This window comes from Malania oleifera, chromosome 3 (genome assembly GCF_029873635.1).
Source record: "Malania oleifera isolate guangnan ecotype guangnan chromosome 3, ASM2987363v1, whole genome shotgun sequence".
Classification (NCBI taxonomy): Eukaryota; Viridiplantae; Streptophyta; class Magnoliopsida; order Santalales; family Ximeniaceae; genus Malania; species Malania oleifera.
Window position 1 is genome coordinate 24,525,208 of NC_080419.1, and position 18,612 is coordinate 24,543,819.

At 34.1% G+C, this 18,612-nt stretch overlaps 1 protein-coding gene across 1 annotated transcript; it reads left to right on the forward strand.

Annotated features, from left to right (window-relative positions):
• Positions 1-9,129: 9,129 nt before the first annotated feature.
• On the forward strand, positions 9,130-10,302 carry LOC131150770 (late embryogenesis abundant protein Lea5). The gene is made up of 2 exons (XM_058101709.1): positions 9,130-9,508; positions 9,841-10,302. Exons 1-2 carry the CDS (start codon positions 9,435-9,437, stop codon positions 10,076-10,078), a joined length of 312 nt encoding a protein of 103 aa, XP_057957692.1. The 5' UTR covers positions 9,130-9,434; the 3' UTR covers positions 10,079-10,302.
• The last annotated feature ends 8,310 nt before the right edge of the window (positions 10,303-18,612 follow it).

Here is an 18,612-nt window from a genome sequence, read left to right on the forward strand (position 1 = left end):
AAAGCAATACCAGAGTATAGGAATGGATCTTGATGAGCGTAGGAAATGGGTAGATCAGGACATTAATAAGTCATTGTTGGAGGTTAAGATGAGAATTTAGGGTTTTGTCTCGAAGCTTTGAGGCAAGAATTCCGTGACGATTTCTGTGATTTTCCTGGGATAACGATTTCAGGAAAGTCATGATAAAGTATCGTTAGCTTTTGTTTTTGAGTGGTAAGATTGAACTTTAAATTGGGAATAAGGACATTAAGTTAATTGGTGCTATGAGGATATTTTGTGGTTCTTAGTTAGATTAATGTATTAGTTGCGTTATGGAATTAGGATTCTTAGACTATTTTTGTTCTATTTCAGGATGAACCTTGGAAATAGCGATGCACACGCTAGTGATGTTAATGATGTAGGGCCTTCTAGTATGAGCGGCAGTGATTCTGATGTAGTATTGTGCAGTGTCGCCCAGCAAGTAGTGACAGAGATCGAAAGGAATTTAGGGGAACTGGGTTGCCCACCAGCTCGCCAAGGCTGCACGATCGAGCAGTTTATTTGGATGAATCCCCCGTCATTATCAAGAGGAGTCGACCCATTTGTGGCAGAGAACTGGGTCCAGGAGATTGAGTAGATGTTGGCAGTTCTCCCGTGCACTGAGGAGCAGAAAGTTTTATTTGCTACTTTTAAGTTGACAGTGGAGGCTAAACGTTGGTGGAGGTTAGTGTGATTGTTGGAGGAGCAGATATCGGTGCCTATAACTTTGACTTAGAGCCGTTTCAAAGAGATATTCTTTGAATGGTATTTCCCCGCTACTACCAGGAACGCTAAAGTGGCGAAATTTCTCAATTTGACTTAGGGGCACTTGATGGTCCAGCAGTACGCAGCCAAATTCATTGAGCTATCCCAATTTTCCCCATACATGGTGCTAGATGAGGAGAAGAAAGTGAGAAAGTTTGAGGAAGACCTGAGACAGAGTCTTTATGAACAAGTGGTAGCATTTCAGGTTCAGACCTTCTCAGAATTAGTGGATAAAGCCATAGTGATAGAAACCAGCTTGCAGAGAGGTGCTGGAGTACAGAGTCAGAGAAAGAGGCCTATGCCTCATGATTTCCGACAACGCCCTAAACCCACCAAGTGGGGTTGGGGTGTTATGTGACCATTCATCCGTCTCTGATACCATAATATCAATCACACAGCGAAAAATAATAAATAACTACCTTAAATAAAATACCAGAGTATTATCTATACATCCCAAAAAGTGCATCCATCTGTCCATATTACATCTCCAGCATTTAAAAACATAAACTGTACATATAACTGTTCTTACAACCACCCAAAATTACCAAAATTTTAAACCCTATCCTAGAGCTTTCTAAGCTCGATCACCTGAAGGACCTGAAAAATAAATAATTCACTGGGGTGAAACACTTTTCAGTAAGGATGGAATAAATTATAATAGTGTGTGACAAATGAGTTTTAATGTATACAAAATATACTCGTTAATTAATCAACAACAAATGGCAAGACGCATGCAGACTGTACTCACACAAATATCTTGGGGTATACTCGATTTTGTTTGGTTCGGTTATTGCCAAAATAAAAAACTAAACCAAACTCCTCTGTTTCTAAAACTACTAAAACAAAATCGAACCGTAAATCATCGGTTAAAAAAAAAAAAAAACCAAACCGTCAAATTTTCGATTCGGTTTGATTATTTTTTATTTTATCAAATTTTGATCTATCAAGCAATGAAAAAATTCTTGAAAGCCCAAGACTCCGGGTTAGGCTGCAACCATGACCCAATCTTTTAATTTTGAAATGGGTTCTAATTGGGGCAAGGCTTTGAATACAAAGCCCAACACATGAGACAAAAGTGAAGGGAGGATATAACTTGAATATCCATTGGCAATCAGAGAATGCCCTAACCTATCCGGAGAGAGTTGACCAGGGAAAAAGTGAAGGGAGAGGGGAAACTTGTTTCCTTCCCATTTCCAACCGACGTAATCTTGCTGCTTGTCCAGCAAGATTTAAACAAATCTCGCTGGATTAAGTAGCGAGATTTGCCACGCATCATGACCAGCTTATTTTTTAGGCAAATCTCGCTGAATAAAAATATTTTTCAGCACGATTTTGTCACTTTTCGATAAATTTTTTTTATTTTAATAAATTTATTGACTAGTGACTCCCATCGCCCGTATTCAACCATGCACCTGGATTTGTTTATTTGTTGTTGAACCAATATTTTATAATATGTATAATATAAAGTAAGTATTGGAGCTCAAAATTTGATATACATGTGACGCCTCGATTTTCATGCAATTTTTTTTTAATAATAAATAAATAATCATGTTATAAATCCATTAATCGGCCACGTCAACAATCCTACTATCATTCATACGACCCGACCCGCATTGGAAAGTATTTTATTAAACAACCTAACAGCGGAAGACAGTATATACACATCAGTCAGAATACAATACCCAGAGTATCAACGTACATAAATACATAACACTATCTCATACCCAAAAATAATACAACCCTAGGGAACCACACTTCCCTAGTCAAAACTCACCCTGTATCTCAGGGTCCCAGCTCCCTATGATCATGAAGCTCTACCACCTAGCCTATCTCTTGTCCCCTAAAAAATTTAAATAATTTGGGTAAGACACATCTCAGTAAGAAGGAATAGATTATTTACAGTGTGTGGCCAAATGAGTACAATTATAATACACTTTACTTTTCAAATCACCATTTCATCTGAGAAAATATACTGATATTCACATACACATAATCATATAGATATACAATACAAGCTTTTATAGGCTTTAAAATCATTTATCAAATTCAATGATTTTCAACACATATTTACACGCGAAGTTCTTGAGAATAGGGAAGATTACCCGCCCATACAGGTAGTTTTCCTCTTCCCTAACACATTATGTAGTCAGGTATGGCCACATCTGATACCTATCAGGGCACTCACCTTACTCAGTAAGCCCTCAGGCGGAGAGTTTCACTTCGCCTTAATTATTTATATTATTAACTCACACTGTTCCATTTCTCAATCTTATCATTCTTTATTTCTCAATTTCCATTCTTTCTTTCATTTCTCATTTTAGCCAATTTAATCATTCTTTCACTTTTCATTTCCACTTTACTTTCTGGCTCATGAGTATCCTCGGTATCAAATACCAACATCGCGTCTGTAACTCATGGCCACCCTGAGGATCTTTCTATACACACCATGCTTCCCCCCATGGTCAAGGTTGTGTGGCCCGAAGGTTGGATCTAACCGCGGTTGGCCGACCCGGTTAGATCAAATATCATATCACATATCGCGTCTGTAGTACGACTGGCCGGCCTAATACCCTGATCCGGACTCAGGGGGCCCAACAACCCTACACAATGGCACAGTCGACTGTCACGCCACACGCTCCAAGAGTCCGTGTGGTTGCACTAACACCACTCGCAACGGTACCGTATTGAATATCATAACCATCCAATAGGGTTTACCACCACATACTCGCAATCATTATGCGGTATTGACATTTCATCAATTATATTCTAGTATATCATAATTCAGTTTAATATAAATATTCTTATCATTTTCTCTGCACATTTCATCATCTCGTAATATCATATATCATATTTCATGTATTTTTCACATTTTCCCAAAATACTCATTTCTTATGCAAATAATTTTCACTCACAAATAAATACCACATTTCATTATTTTTCAATATCAATAATTCACAAAATCCCATTTTTCAGGCGAAACATTTCTACTCATATAATAATACCATATTACATTATTTTTCACTAATCACATAAGTAATTCTCATCTCAATATTTTCTTAGAAATTACTTATCGTTATATTTTACACTCCAAAATACCACAATTTAACATCACTCAAATGCCACATAGTTTATCTGATATTTATATCATAATAATTTTGAGAAAAAATATCATATGCTCATTTTCATATATTAATTCAAATAATAATTCTAAAAACACTGTTATAATTTATTCCCCTTACCTGGCTTACTGAGAGTCTCGCTAGAAATCAAAATTTCACGCCCTTGGCGCCCGAAATTAACTCCTGCAATTTACATTTTTCTCAAATTAATTAATCTATTTCTCCAAAATAATACCCATCTAGCCTTCCTTAGGTCCCATATACCTCAAATTAATATTTAAACTATTATTCAAAACGCCCACTTAATTTTCTAAATTTTGCATACAGGTCTTAAAATTACACTCGCGGCGCTCACCCAGACCCTAAATTCCAGAAATCCTACTTAAACCCAAAATGCTCAATATTTTAGCATTTCTAAATTAACGCTAATTAATTAAAAATAAGCCCCTTAATAACGCCCGTACCTCAAATTTGAGGTTTCGTTTCGACACCCCCCACAAGAATTCCGTCCCACTAGACTTGTAGAGAATCATCCATAGATTCTCGTGGTAGTGTCTATTCATTAATTGGACTTATATTTTACAAGAAATTAAAGAAGAAAGGGAAAAATGGCTTACCCCAGGGATTACGCTTACGCCGCTCCTACCACCGATATGCTCCAGTAGAAATGACGGCAGCGGCGAATGGAGTCCAGTGGTATCTTCGGATTTTCAATCGGACAAAAATCCGTCATGAAATCGAGGAGAGAGAATGTGAGGAGAGAGAAAAAGCTGCGTTGCGGCAAATAAAGAAAAGAAAAAGAAAAGTAAAGAAGAAGAAGAAGAAGAAGAAGAAGATGTGGGGGGGGGGGGGGGGAGCGAGGTGGCAGAAGAAGTTAATTTAATTAAAGAAAAACATTCATCCTGAAGCAAAGCTTCAGGATGTTACTAATAATAATAATAATAATTATTATTATTATTAATTAATATTAATAATAATATATTTTATTAATAAAAAAATTAATTTTAATTAATTATTTTTTTCTTTTAAATCCAATTAATTAATTAATTATTATTATCATTATTTTTTTTAAAATCAATCCACTAATCTTTTATATCTCTTTTTGGGGTTTTTACAATACAAATCCACCTTACTGCTTACAAGCTCATGCTCCGGTTAACTAATTCTCAAAATATAATTAATTTATCATTAATGTACAAAAATTAAATTATAAATTTATCATACAATTTCAATAATTAAATAATAAACTCATGAGACAATTTCAAAATACATCCATTTTATTTTCGACCTAAGGTGATCTTAAGATAATAATTATGAATAAATGTATACTCCCAATAATTAATAGAAAAAATTGTAGAATATTTTAATTTTATTCTCATTGTTTGTTACAAAACTTAAATTATACGTTTTATTTTGTTGTTGAACCAATATTTTATAATATGAATAATATCATTTAGCATGGTGTGGGCGTCCAATTATATAAAGAATCATTACTGTAAAAATTTCGATAGAATCTCTTTTTAAAAAATGATCATATCCCATCTGTGCACCTATTCAAAGAAAACATTTTTCCTAGACAATCGATACTAGTATGTTCACAAATTTCATTCACACTTTCATACACATTAATGAAAAAATTTTGACAGAATATCCTTTTAAAAATGATCATATCCATCCATGCACTTGATCAAAGAAAACATTTATCATAGGCAATCGATACTAGTATGTTCATAAATTTCATTCAAAAGTTTCATGTATAAGTTCGTGGGAAATAATACATAAGAGCACCTGGTCAAATTCATGCAACTATTAAAAGAAAATAATTTTTATTGAGAAGGTGGGAATGATCACAACATTTATTTACAATTTTCATTTACACCTGTCATACAAAACTTTTATTCACATATACATTCTGTGGAAAATGAATAAATATTCCTAATTATACATAAATAATGCAACAATACTATACAAATGGAAAAAAAAAAAAAATAGATGCTGTACAAATGAAATAAAAATAATCAATCCTACTACTTCATGCAGGGAATAGCCTCATAGAGAATTGTATCATTGAACCATCGCATAAGATATCTTGCGGTCACTCGCAATGCATATTGATTTAGATTAATAAGCAAATATTTGTATATCTTCTAATGCAATTTATTTAATTTACTCATTTGACCAATTTGAATTGGTCGAATTAGTTTAGTACTATAACTAACACCTTCTACTCCAGTAATAATTTTCCCCTTATATACAACAAAAATGTAACCGGAACATTGTTTGAACTTCCAACCATTTAGATCGACCATCAAGAAATAGAAAAGACTTACGAAAAATAAAATTGTATATATAAGCGCATGACATAACAACTTTTTTCATTTATGCCAAACTAATCAACTATAATCATGACTCCATTAATTAAGCAGTAATCCTTGAAAATAAAATCCAGCATGCATCATTTGTTAATCATTTGACACATGATTTATACACTTTGAGGGTGGGAAAAATCTTATAAAAAATTCGGCAGTATGCCGTTTATAAATAGAATATTTTCCCATCCTATATATCACAAACCATGAACCAGAATGTACCAACTTATATGTCTCTTTTTAAAGATTCACTTAATTTGATTGTGAAATAAATTGATATTGGTTAAATTATAGCAACAAAAAAAAAAATACTCAAATAATTTTATACAAAAAATTAATCTATTGATCAAATGGTTAAATTTCATTTAATGAAATTAAAATTTATACATCAATTATTAAATCTTCAAATGAGGTTCTTGGATAATGAGGTGTATTTCTTTGGGAGTAAAAATCATAAAACACATGGTAAGGAGCTAAGTCTGAGGGTCCCTACAATTTTTTCTTTGTAATTTATTATAACACATGTAATTTCTTCGTATCAATTTTTTCTTTCAATACTAACTACACATACACAATACAGTAAGAAATATATATTTTTTTCAATACCAATTACACAGACTGTCTACATATGCATGAAATAAATGGTAGGAAATATAATATCAAATTCAAGTAAATCAATAACAAAATCATAATAACCCTAACCTCAATCTTGAGGGTTTTCAGTAAATGCTTGCAATCAACAACGAATATATTAAACACTCGAATCAAACTAATAGATTGTTCACAAAATCAATAACGTGAGCAAGAGTTGAGGAAGTTACATACCTTATCTCCCCTTTTTATAGCTTCTCCCCAACGTTCGACGAGCAATGGTCGGCGAGTCCTCTCCAACGGTCACTTGCTCTCCCGTCCAATCGTTTGACCAACTTTGCTCTCTTCTTTGCCCTCTGCTCTGCAAAGCTCTTGTCTGGTCTCTCTACAATTCATTCGCGAGTAAAGGAAGGAGGAAATTCAAAATGCAAGTAAAATTCAGTGGGTGGTCCAGCGAGTTTTGCCATGCGTCCAACGACGAATGGACTAGAGAAACCCAATTCCTAAGCAAATCTCACTGGATGGACCAGTGTCATCCAACAAGATTTGTCACGCGTCCATCACTTTCCTAAGTAAATCTCGTTGGACCAAACAACGAGATTATGTGAGCATTAGGGTTGAGAATAATTTTTTCAAATAAAGTATTATTTAATATATTATTATAAAATAATAATAAAATGGGAAAAAACTGGTGGCCATATATTCTTAATATATATTTGTCATTGACTCCGGACACGCCACATAAAAGACACATGTGAAAATCGACAAATGGGCTGGGCTGGACCGTTGGGCTTCACCATGAGGGAGGCCAAGTGGCGGATGGGCTTTCTGCGAAGGAAAAGTAGGAAGAACGCCGCCGTCTCTGACTCCTCAGTCTCACGCTTTCCTGTCCCATCTCTACAACTATTTTATTTAAAATAAGCTAAATGAATAAAAAATCTATTAATAAAAATCTACCCGAAGCCCTTCCCTCTTACGCTGTCTCTATCTTAAAAAGCTGGCAAAACGTGAAGCATCTGCACCCCATTTATTCCTCTAATTAAATAAATAGTAAAAATAAATAGAAATAGAGTTCTCATTTTTTTAATTTGAATTGTGGATGAGTTATATATATATTAATTATAAAAATATTTATTAATTGTATATAAATTAAAAATAATATGCATTTTATGAAAGGTCTGAAATTCTTCAAATCTCATAATTTTTTTTAAAAAAAATAAAAATAATTAAATTATATATATATAGATATATATGATTCAAGCACAATTCAAATAAAAAAAAAAAAAAGAGAACTCTATTTCTTTTTAAGGACAACTTCTGATTATATTATATTAATAAAAGGAAATTCAGCTGGGAGTGTCCAGGCCTCAGCCCTCTCGGCTCTTACTGCGTACGCAGTCTCCATCTTAAAAAGCTGGAAACACGTGAAGAATCTGCGTCCCATCTATTCCTCCAAATAAAAAGAAATTGAGTTCTCATTTTATTTATTTATTTGAATTGGCTTACTGTAATAAGAATTGATCACAAATATTATGATACACTTTTTTTTTCTAATTTTTATTTGAATAAATTAATATAAAAAGGAAGGGAGCATTAAACATGCATTATGGCCAAATTTTAATTAAAATATTTCTCAAATGAAATTGAAATTAATTTTTTTAAGATTTGATAAAAAGACCACCTTCAAAGAAAAACAAAAAAAATGAAAATTCTATATTATCATTGTGTTGCCATTCCGTCAAATTACGAATTAATTTTTAGTGCCACGCTTTCTAATTTGTTCATTTGGACTAAATTAAATGGTAAATTCAAACTCCTCTTCATTTATTAATTTAAAATTTATACTCCCAAACGTAATATTAATTAAATTAAAAATTATTATCTTAAATTTGGGTTTTTGTACATGATTTGGTTTTTTTTTTTATTTTATAAATTTTAAACTTGATTTGAACTTTATAATTTAGCCTCGCTGACAATCAAATTAAATCGCTTAATTCAAATTTAAGTATATTAACTTCTTTTGCTCTCTATACATAGTAAAAGAAAACAAAAACATAAATATAAGCGAAACATAATATTTTTTTAAAAACCTAAGGGCTTTTAATTTTGAAAATTTTTTTTATTTTTAAATTTATAAATAATTATAAAATTTAAATTAGTTTTTTATTTTAAAAAATTATATAAAAATTAAATAACACTAAAAAAAAATAAGACTTAAAATGGACCTTTTTTCTTATTTATAAAAAGAAAAAAAAAATTCCAACTTAGGTGGAAAGACAAAGACTGAGTCCTGCATGTCGGAGGGGGGCACGTGTCGAGATCTAAGAGGACAGTGCGTAGACGTGCCCTCTCGTTCCACCCAGTCGTTCGCTTGACCCATTGCTGGCTGATTGTTGGGTAGGCTCGGTTCAATAATTCGCCTCTTCCCCTCTCTATAAAAACCCACCTCCCCCCTCCCCCCTCCCCATTCTCAATATATATATATTCATTCCTACAGCCACCCCAAGCGCCACCTCCTCCGCCGCCGCAGCTTGCCATAATCTCTCCGGCGGAATCCTCCATTAGAATCAAGATGGCTCGCTCCCTCTCCGCTGCCAAGGTTTTTGCTGCGTCCACCTTCAATGGCCTCTCCCTTGCTTTGAGCAGGTCAGTATGTATACATATATATAATTAATATACTCTCTGTTAATTTCTTTTCATTTATTTATTTTCGTTTTCTTTAATTTAAGTTTCTGAGTTTTTATAAACGAAAATTAATTATCCAAACTTTATAAACGAAAATTAATTATCTAAACGTCGATCTTTAATAAGTTTTAAAATAAATTTAATTTAAAATTTTTTATCTCTGACATGTCACAATAAATTCGATTCATTGAACCCGCAAAACGATTGCGTGGCAGTACAGCGTGGGTATGACTAATCTGGATCGATCTTTTATGCCTTTAATTAGTCCTAATCGTTGCTTACGTGGCATGCAGGCGCGGTTACGCGGCGGCATCGCTTGGCGCCGTGTCGGCGAACTCCGGTGCGGGAGGGTCCAGGGCTGGAACCGCGGGGAAGTTTGAGGAGAGGGCTGCGACTAAGGAAGAGTCTGGGGCGTCTACCGCGTGGGCCCCTGATCCCGTTACTGGGTACTACAGGCCCGCCAATCGTGCGGCTGAGATCGATGTGGCGGAACTCAGAGAGACGGTCCTGAACCACAGGAACCCAAGTTGAGAACTACAACGTGGTTGGGTGCTTGGAAGGTCCGGTACTGGCCCTCCCAATTACTCGCGACTCGACCCTATTGGAAGTTGCTAAAATTTTATTATATTACGAAAAATTTAAATTATGACAATCTACATTTTTAAATTTTGTACTGTACTGTAATGTGACACTCAATGTATAATTAATTTATGGAGAAGGGATATACATGAATAAATTGTTAGGTAATTATTTCAGGCTATGGAGTTCAAATGAGTTGAACCAAGTCAAACTTTTACCATACTCAAGTTCGTTATTAAATATTTAATCGAGTTCGGGCCGAATTCAAATCGAGTTTTAATATGCTTTTCTCAAACTTGTTTACTGTGCAAATGAACAAACTTACGAATCCTTACCAAACAAAATTACTAAAATGCTGATTAGCAAATTGGTTATTTTGAAACCTTTTTATTTTAAGAAAAAAAGGTGAATAGTGGCTTTTAGTAATACTAATACCATTTATATAATGGATGAGTCTGAATTAAAGTTGTATTATTGGATTTGAAAAGGATGTAATGCAAAACTGTATTGAAATTTGTGTAAGTATACTAAAATTCTAATCTAAGATATAAAATTTATGTTCCCAAACACTATCTTAAAGTAATATTCGGTGCACACACAAAATCGTTTTATTTGTAAATTCAAGTTGTTTTGAGATAATGTATTAAATTTATTTGAATTTTAGAATTCAGTTACAATTTTTAAAGTTGTTAAACGAAAAAGCTAAGTCGTACTACTCCAATTAATTACCTTGGTCCTAAAAGAAATCATGATCATCGTGTGTGTACTTAACGTGCACCGACATTGGTAATACTATAATTTTTTTAATTATTATGAACTTAACCTATTCCATTATTAACATAAAATTTTATTATTGTATGGTTTCGGACTATGAGCACGAATTTACGTGAACTTGGACAAAATATAGTACACAATAAATTGAATTTCTTTCAAATTCACACGACTTCAAATTTGAAGGTGGAAATTCATGTTCATAAACATTATCTTAATTTTTTTTTTTCAATGGATTAATCCAAATTTAAACTCCAAAATTTATAGTTTCAAGTAGACAAATACTACTTTTTTTCTCTTCTTTAAACTTTGCTTAAAACAAATTTATAACATTTTTATTATAAAAGAAAAGTAAGAAACTTTGATTTATTGAGCATTTATTCATATGACAAGAGCATATATGCTATTATTGATGTCTAGTTGTAACTCATGTGTAAAAAGTTTATTCACTTAAAACTTGTTTAAAGGAAGACTTCTTGTAGAGGACAAGGGCCGAAGTGAGGGTTTATCAATAAATAAATGGAGGTCCCGTCCTTCTTTAAAAAAAAAAAGAAAAAAAGAAAAAAAAAAAGGGCCGAAGGACGGGTTAGGAGAGTATTTTGAGTAAAGATACATTGTTATTATATTGTTATACGAGGATATTTTAAAATTCTCATTTTTAGTCTATATATATATATATATATATATATATATATATATATATATATATATATATGCTTGTAGTCTTAGGCTAAAATTTAAAGTCTTTTTTTTCTTTCTTATATATAATGATCTTTATAGACGTTCCTAGATCACGACCACCTGAAAGAAAGAAGGTATGAATGGCTTGTAGGACCCGAAGTGTACTCCAAGGGAACACTCCGACGCATAAGTAAGGGACTTTGTTGAAAGACTAATTGCAACAGTCAAAGAATGGGTATGAATGAGATGTCTTACCTCTTCTGCAAGTTTCCTTTTATAGCGGTGGAGGTTGATCCTTATTGATCTGACATTTATAAGCGCATTATTGCGTTTGTGAGAGTTACATGGGCATTGATATAAGGATTTTAAAAATATGATTTCATGACCGCCCTCTCATCAATGTGTGTGATTTAATCTACCCGTTGGTTATGGAAGGTGGTTTAATGGAGGAATCAAAACCGTCCCTCCTTTTAAATGAGGATATTTTTGGGGTATATCAGTTCCCCCACCCCCTTCCAAAGTTCAAAGACTTTAAATGCTGTTGGTAGTTAATCTCTCTCTTTCATTTTTTTTTAGCAGTGTACTCATCCGAGCTGTTTTGGTTCTTACCGAACAACTTATCGGTTTATTCGAGCCGTCTTCAATTCATCCGAGCCACTCTCCTCTCATCCGCACCATCTTTGGCTCGTCTGAGCTGCATAGTTATTTGTTGAGCCATTCACGAACTGCTGATCTGACTTCGATGCGTCTGAGCCAATTATCTGATCGGGGGTTTGGTGCATTCTGAGAAACTATTCGAATGTATTTTGGTATCCAAACTGTCTGAGTAGTTGTTTGGCTTACACTATTTTTTTTTATTAAGCCAAGCAGCTATACTTTGGTGTTCCTGAAGGTGTAGAGCAGTTATTCAGATAGCATAATATGAGCAGCTCATAATTTAAATGTTGTATTTCATAGTTTGAGTAACTCTTTGGTTGGATTTCATAGTCCGAGCAGCTTTTCGGTTGGATTTCATAATCTAAGTAGCTCCTTGGTTGGATTTCATAATCCGATCAAGGCTAACCTCTTAGGCCTCACGAGCTGTGCTCATTAGTTAGGCTGTTACTTCAGGGCTTATGAGTTGTGCTCATCCGTTGGGCCATTACTTCATGTCTCAGGAGTTGTGCTTATTAGTTTGACTGTTTCTTCAAGCCCGATGAGCTGTGCTCATTTGTTGGGCCTTTTCTTCATGCCTGATGAGCTGTGCTCATATGTTGGGCTGTTTCTTTAGGTCTGATGAGTTGTGCTCATTTATTGGGTCATTTCTTCAGGCATGATGAGTTATGTTCATCTGCTAGGCCGTTTTTTCAAGCCTTATGAGCTTTGCTCATCTGGGTCGTTTCTTCAGGCCTGATGAGTCGTGGGAAAATTATTTTCTTTTTTGTTTGAATTTAAATACTAACTTCAGAATCCTAAGTTCAAAATTCAACATTTGTTAGAAATTAAAAATTAAAACAAAATTAACTAGTACCTACCTCTATTTTGCAATTTCTTTCTCCTTTTACCTGAGCCTCTTGAATTACCTTCTGCCAACCTTCCATCGCTTCTACAATTCAAGCCTCTTGGTTTTCAATTTTCCTTCACTTTTTCAATCTCAATCACTCAACCTTGTCCTCACAATTTTTCTCAAAATTTCTAAATGAGCAAGTCCTCTCTTCTTTATTTTTTGTGTTTCCGTCTAACTCTCTAAAGTTCCCTATTTATAGGCCAGAGGGAAAAACCTTGATTTAAATTTGATTGACCAATCAACTTTAAATTGATGAATCAAACTTAATACTAATTTGTTAATTAAATTGAATAATAAATTTTAAATTGTTCAAACAAATTTAAAAACTAATTAGTTTTTATTCCAATTTTCTAATTGAAATTATTTTATATGTGTGTAGGTGCAAGTATGAAGAAACTAACCCACTAGATCCTTTTTTTTTTTTTTTTTTAAATTATTTTTTTATTTTTATTTTTTTATTTTCCATTGTATTCTTCATTTTTCCATTATTTTTGACATTGGATATTTACCTAAATTATGTTATATAAGCCTCGGATAAAATGGGATGTCTATAAGTTGTAATGTTGGGTAAATATAATTATTGTGCAATTAAAGAATCGCATTCAAACAATAAGTTTTATTTTTGTAGCACAATATATTGCATACATAGTACCTTCACACTTTAAATTATTCTTTTTTATTTTTAACTTGTTCGAAGACCTTCCTTGATACTTCTTCATCCCATACATCCAACATCCACCATCAAGTTGTTTTATTAGAATGAAATTAATTATCTTTCCTTCGTTAGATGAAAAAATAAATCAAAACGTAAAAATGAAGGTGCACGAGTTTGAATATACACCTTGACCTAATAGTGAAAATGCTATATTTATAAACAGTAAAGTTGGATGTTTAAATCTTTCAAATAGCCTATTTTAATGTGTTGTGAAAAAAACGAATGCTCAACGAAATAAATTGATTTTACAACGCATCACTCAACTGTGAAATATACAGAATAACAATCACCAGATTAAAATAAAAGCAATAACAATGACATAAAGAATTACGTGATTTGACAATGCCTACATCCACGGGAGTAATCGACAATGTAATTCTTACTATCTTGTCTCCAAAGACTTGAACATTACACAGTTCTAACATAAAACATGTATAAATAAGTTTCTTGGAGACTTTGCCTCCAAAACTCAATCTTTCTAATGTCCTAAATCAAAATTTGAAAACAAATGCTGAGTTACCGAACCAAATCGTTAACGGTTGCAAAGATATCGTCCATGGTATAATATCGAGAGTAAACAGTCGAAGCAACGACACTAGAATTGTCGACTATGTTAGGACTGGAGGAGCCCATGGGTTGGCTTGATACACATGGGTGAATGTCAACTTGACCCAAAAACTTAAGTCTATTGGGTTTTTGGTCCAACCATGTATATAAGTATCCATTATCCACTCTAATTTTTTAATGTGGGACAAGCTCACAAGAGAAATTCTCAACAATCTCCCTCTCACTTGTGAGTTCCAACTACTCCCCCTTGAACGAAAATCATCTCCCTTATGGGAGTAAGCCCAATTCCCCAACAGTTGCTCAAGTAGGTCTTACCACTGGCACCTTACGTGCCTCAGATTGTATTCGACGTGCCTCCAAATCAATCCTACCTCCCACGTCTTGACCCTATTTGGATCCATCCTAGGTCTAGATGATCCTTATTGGCCTCGATCACACACTTGTTTCTCCAACTGTTAGCACGTCAGAAGAATTAGCTTCACATCTCGACTTTTTATGATATCGTTCACCCAGAGTTACGAATCGTCGGCTCTGATACCACTTGTTAGGACCAGAGGAGCCCATGGATGGACTTGATACACATGGGTGAGCACCAACTTGACCCAAAAGCTTAAGCCTATTGGGTCTTGGACCCAATCATGTATATAAGTACCCATCATCCACTCTAATTTTTCAATATGGACAAACTCGCAAGTGGAATTCTCAATAGACTGTTTCTTGTCATCCTAACAAATTGTCCAGAATTTTAAGGAAACCGTCGATTGTTGCAAACCACAACTGTTATTTTCTACCATATTTTCTCAATGTATGCGCGTTCCACTCGATATATGAGCCATATGTTACAACATAATGAATATATATTATCTTTCATCGAACACTTTGCACTAAGTATGATATTTGTTGTCCTCCAAATAAAACTTGAGCGTCATTGAGTTTGCTAAGCAAGTTGGAAAATTGCATGGGGCATTGAAGCCCCAACTAGGTACAGCTCATTAAATGGCTATAGAGTTCCATTTCTAATGAATCCAATACTAGCCCTTGAATGTTGTACACTTCCATGGAAAAACAAAAAGCTTGTTTCACAGACATTTTGGCCAATTAGCTCAAAATGCTTGAATTGTTTAGCAGTAGCTTGTTCAAACTTATATACTCGACAAATATTCCTTTCCATTTCCACAATTAAAGTTGAAAAGTGCAGGGGTTAGACTATAGAGAAAGATAAATAATTGTATTTTGAGGCTTGGTTTCTACATGTCTTTTTTAGATGTTTTATTCTTTAATTCTCTAAATGGCTAAAATGGGTTATCTCTCTCACATGTGGACGCAACTCAATCCCAATAATTTTGGTGATTTTGTATTTTTTGTTTGAGCAATTACATTTTCATAATAAAAAAGAAAGGTCTTAAAAAAATGGGACAGTCGTCTTTAATAAGTTCTTTTGACAAAAATATTTTCAACTTTGACAATAACCTAATGTAGACTTCTTTTCTTTAAATCTTTAAACGCTTCTCTCTCGACACCTAAAGGGGCTTAAATTAAGCAATATGTAGTCCATCGGTTCCAAACCCTTTTCAAACAATTCCCAAACTTGAACCGGATTGATACGTTTGATACAAAATTTCAAACTTTAGACATTAAAATATTCATTTGAAAACCAAGCTTTACAATAATATTTTCTGGGCAGCTCAGATAGTAAATTCAAGACACACATGGTTTAAACGATGACAGGATTCGAATTTTGGAGGCTTTAGCTTTGCATTTTATACAATACCTCAGTATTTAAATGAAAAAGAGAGGAGAGGGATAGACCCGTGATTAGATTACTCCCGTGTCCAAAGTCTCTAGAACACCATCTTTTAAATACATAAATATCCATTATACAATAAAAAAATCTAAGTACTTAGAACCTGCCTCTCAAAAAAATACATAGAATCTAGCCCTGAAGACACCCGTTGAAAATTGAAATCAATGCTTCCTGCCTAGCTACCTGCTTCCTCTTCCTCCCCATTAAAAACAAAACAACATGAGAAAATAACAGAGCATAGGGAGAAATTACCGGGCAGGTGCCCTGCCTCTCTCCCACAGCAACACCAGCAGTCAATGGGCATGGCCCTCCTGGGTCATTTCACACGAGCCCAGTTTCAGCTCTCGTGGAAAAAGAAGACTTGGGGCCTGCCCCAGAAGTTGCCATATCTGAGTGGGCATAAAAGTATAGGGCATGCCCTTATGGTTGTGGGGCTCTAGGCCAAGCGCCCACTGGGGCTTATGTTGGGTTGATCTCTTTGGAGCCAAGAGCTAGCTATGGCTGCATTTCTGCTGGAAATCATGGTGTACGGTTTAACTTTATACTACAAGTCTTTCACCTGTCCTTCTGCAGCTATTGTCATTCCTCTACGCCCATCCACACCCACATGCACTTCTTTTGTCGGTTTGATGTAAATTTTCTTGCTCTTGTTTGGTAAGGCGGAATTTATGCTTTGGAGTTGAATTTGTATGTGGTTAAAGCAGCTGTGATGCTAAATTATAGTAAGTTTTGGTTGAAGTTAAGAAAATTTACATTTAAGTGGAATTCGAAAAATATAAGAGAAAGGAAAAGAAAATATTAAGGAATCCACTTTTTCGTATTTAATTATCAAGAAAAATGTGAAAAGGAAATTAAAAAAAATTTATTAAATTTATGAACAAAATTTTGATTTTGTAGATTATTAATATTTGATTTTTTCTAATTTTTATTTGTATTAAAACAAAATTTCATTTTTAGTAGCATCTAATATAAAAAGAAAATACAATACATAAAAAATGTATAATGACCTGATTTTTTATGCCATTTTTTTCCCCATAATAAACAAAATACTAACTGGTAAATATATCCTGTTCTCTAATACCCAAAAACACATTCATAACTAGGCAGCGGAAAACATAAAGTGTACAACCAGAAACATAATACCAAAACTTCCACCACTTTATGTACATTACTCTAGTTTAAAAGTCCATATCCCCTAGGATCTATACAAAAATACATTTCTTCCAAAAACTACTTACCCTATAAATAGGGCAGAACTGATATCTCCTCTATCTATGAGCCTGGTCTACTCGTCTAACTGGATCATATGAAAATTTTAAATTACCGGGATGAGATAATGCTCAGTAAGACGAAATATGTTATTACCAGTGTGTGGCATCTGAGTTTCTGCAAACTATAAACATATACTGTAATTAACTGAATCTAAAATAACATGTAATAATACTATATAGTGTAACTCACACTTGTGTTTCTTAAAATACATCTGTTACTGAACTTTCTATTTGAATATACGTTTAATGGCTATAAGTAATCTTGTTGTTTCCTATACATATATAATAGCTGTGAAAACTTCCCTGGATGGATAACTGTATGTCATGATTCAAATCCCCTCATGACAGGGTTGTGCGGCTCGAAAGCGGGACTTAATCCTAGTTGGCCCTCTAGGATAAGTTAACTATAACTCTACTAAGGTACTGTAGAGACCCCAAGAATTATAATATAAACTAAAAAAAAAAGAGAGGAAAAGGAAATTTAAAAAGGGGGAAAAAGGCATGGTTCGTTGACGAACCCTTCAGCTTCGTCAAAGGACTCCCCATTGGATTCGTCGCACACCACGTGTCCCGTCGACAAAAGTTTATCGAGAGGGGTATTATAGGGCTTGAAATTCATTGATGAAGGTTGTGAGTTCGTCGACGAACTCCCTTCTTAGCCTCGTCGACGAAGGCAGGTGTATAAGTATGCCAAATTCTGATTTTTAGCACAGAAAATTTCTTGCAGCTCTCTCTATATCGACCTGCTTAACTTCTACATAATAAATCACATATAATATAGTCAACCCAAACCCATGGGTAACGGGGACACGCCTGTCATACACAGCGGAAACCTAAACAGCAGTAAAATAAATTACATTCACCAAACCATATAGTGCATACTACCAGAGTTAACTACAATCCACAATTATACTGTGTTTATATGCAATCCTCGAAACATCCAAAAAATATATCTAGGATCCCATAACAAAAATCCCCTAATCCTAGTTCAAAACTTATCCTCCTAGCGGGGTAGCGCAACTAACTCAACGGTGGCCTCGATCCGTCGGTCTTTCTGGGTTTCCTGAAAATTATTTAAGCTGGGGTGAGACACCTCTCAGTAAGGGAAAATAAATTAAATACATCTGTGTG

What these genes read in the sequence shown, in the direction of transcription:
- LOC131150770 (XM_058101709.1), top strand. Translation starts at nt 9,435, where the DNA reads ATGGCTCGCTCCCTCTCCGCTGCCAAGGTTTTTGCTGCGTCCACCTTC. An exon ending in CTCTCCCTTGCTTTGAGCAG is followed by an intron (nt 9,509 to 9,840) that starts GTCAGTATGTAT and finishes CGTGGCATGCAG; the next exon opens with GCGCGGTTACGCGGCGGCAT.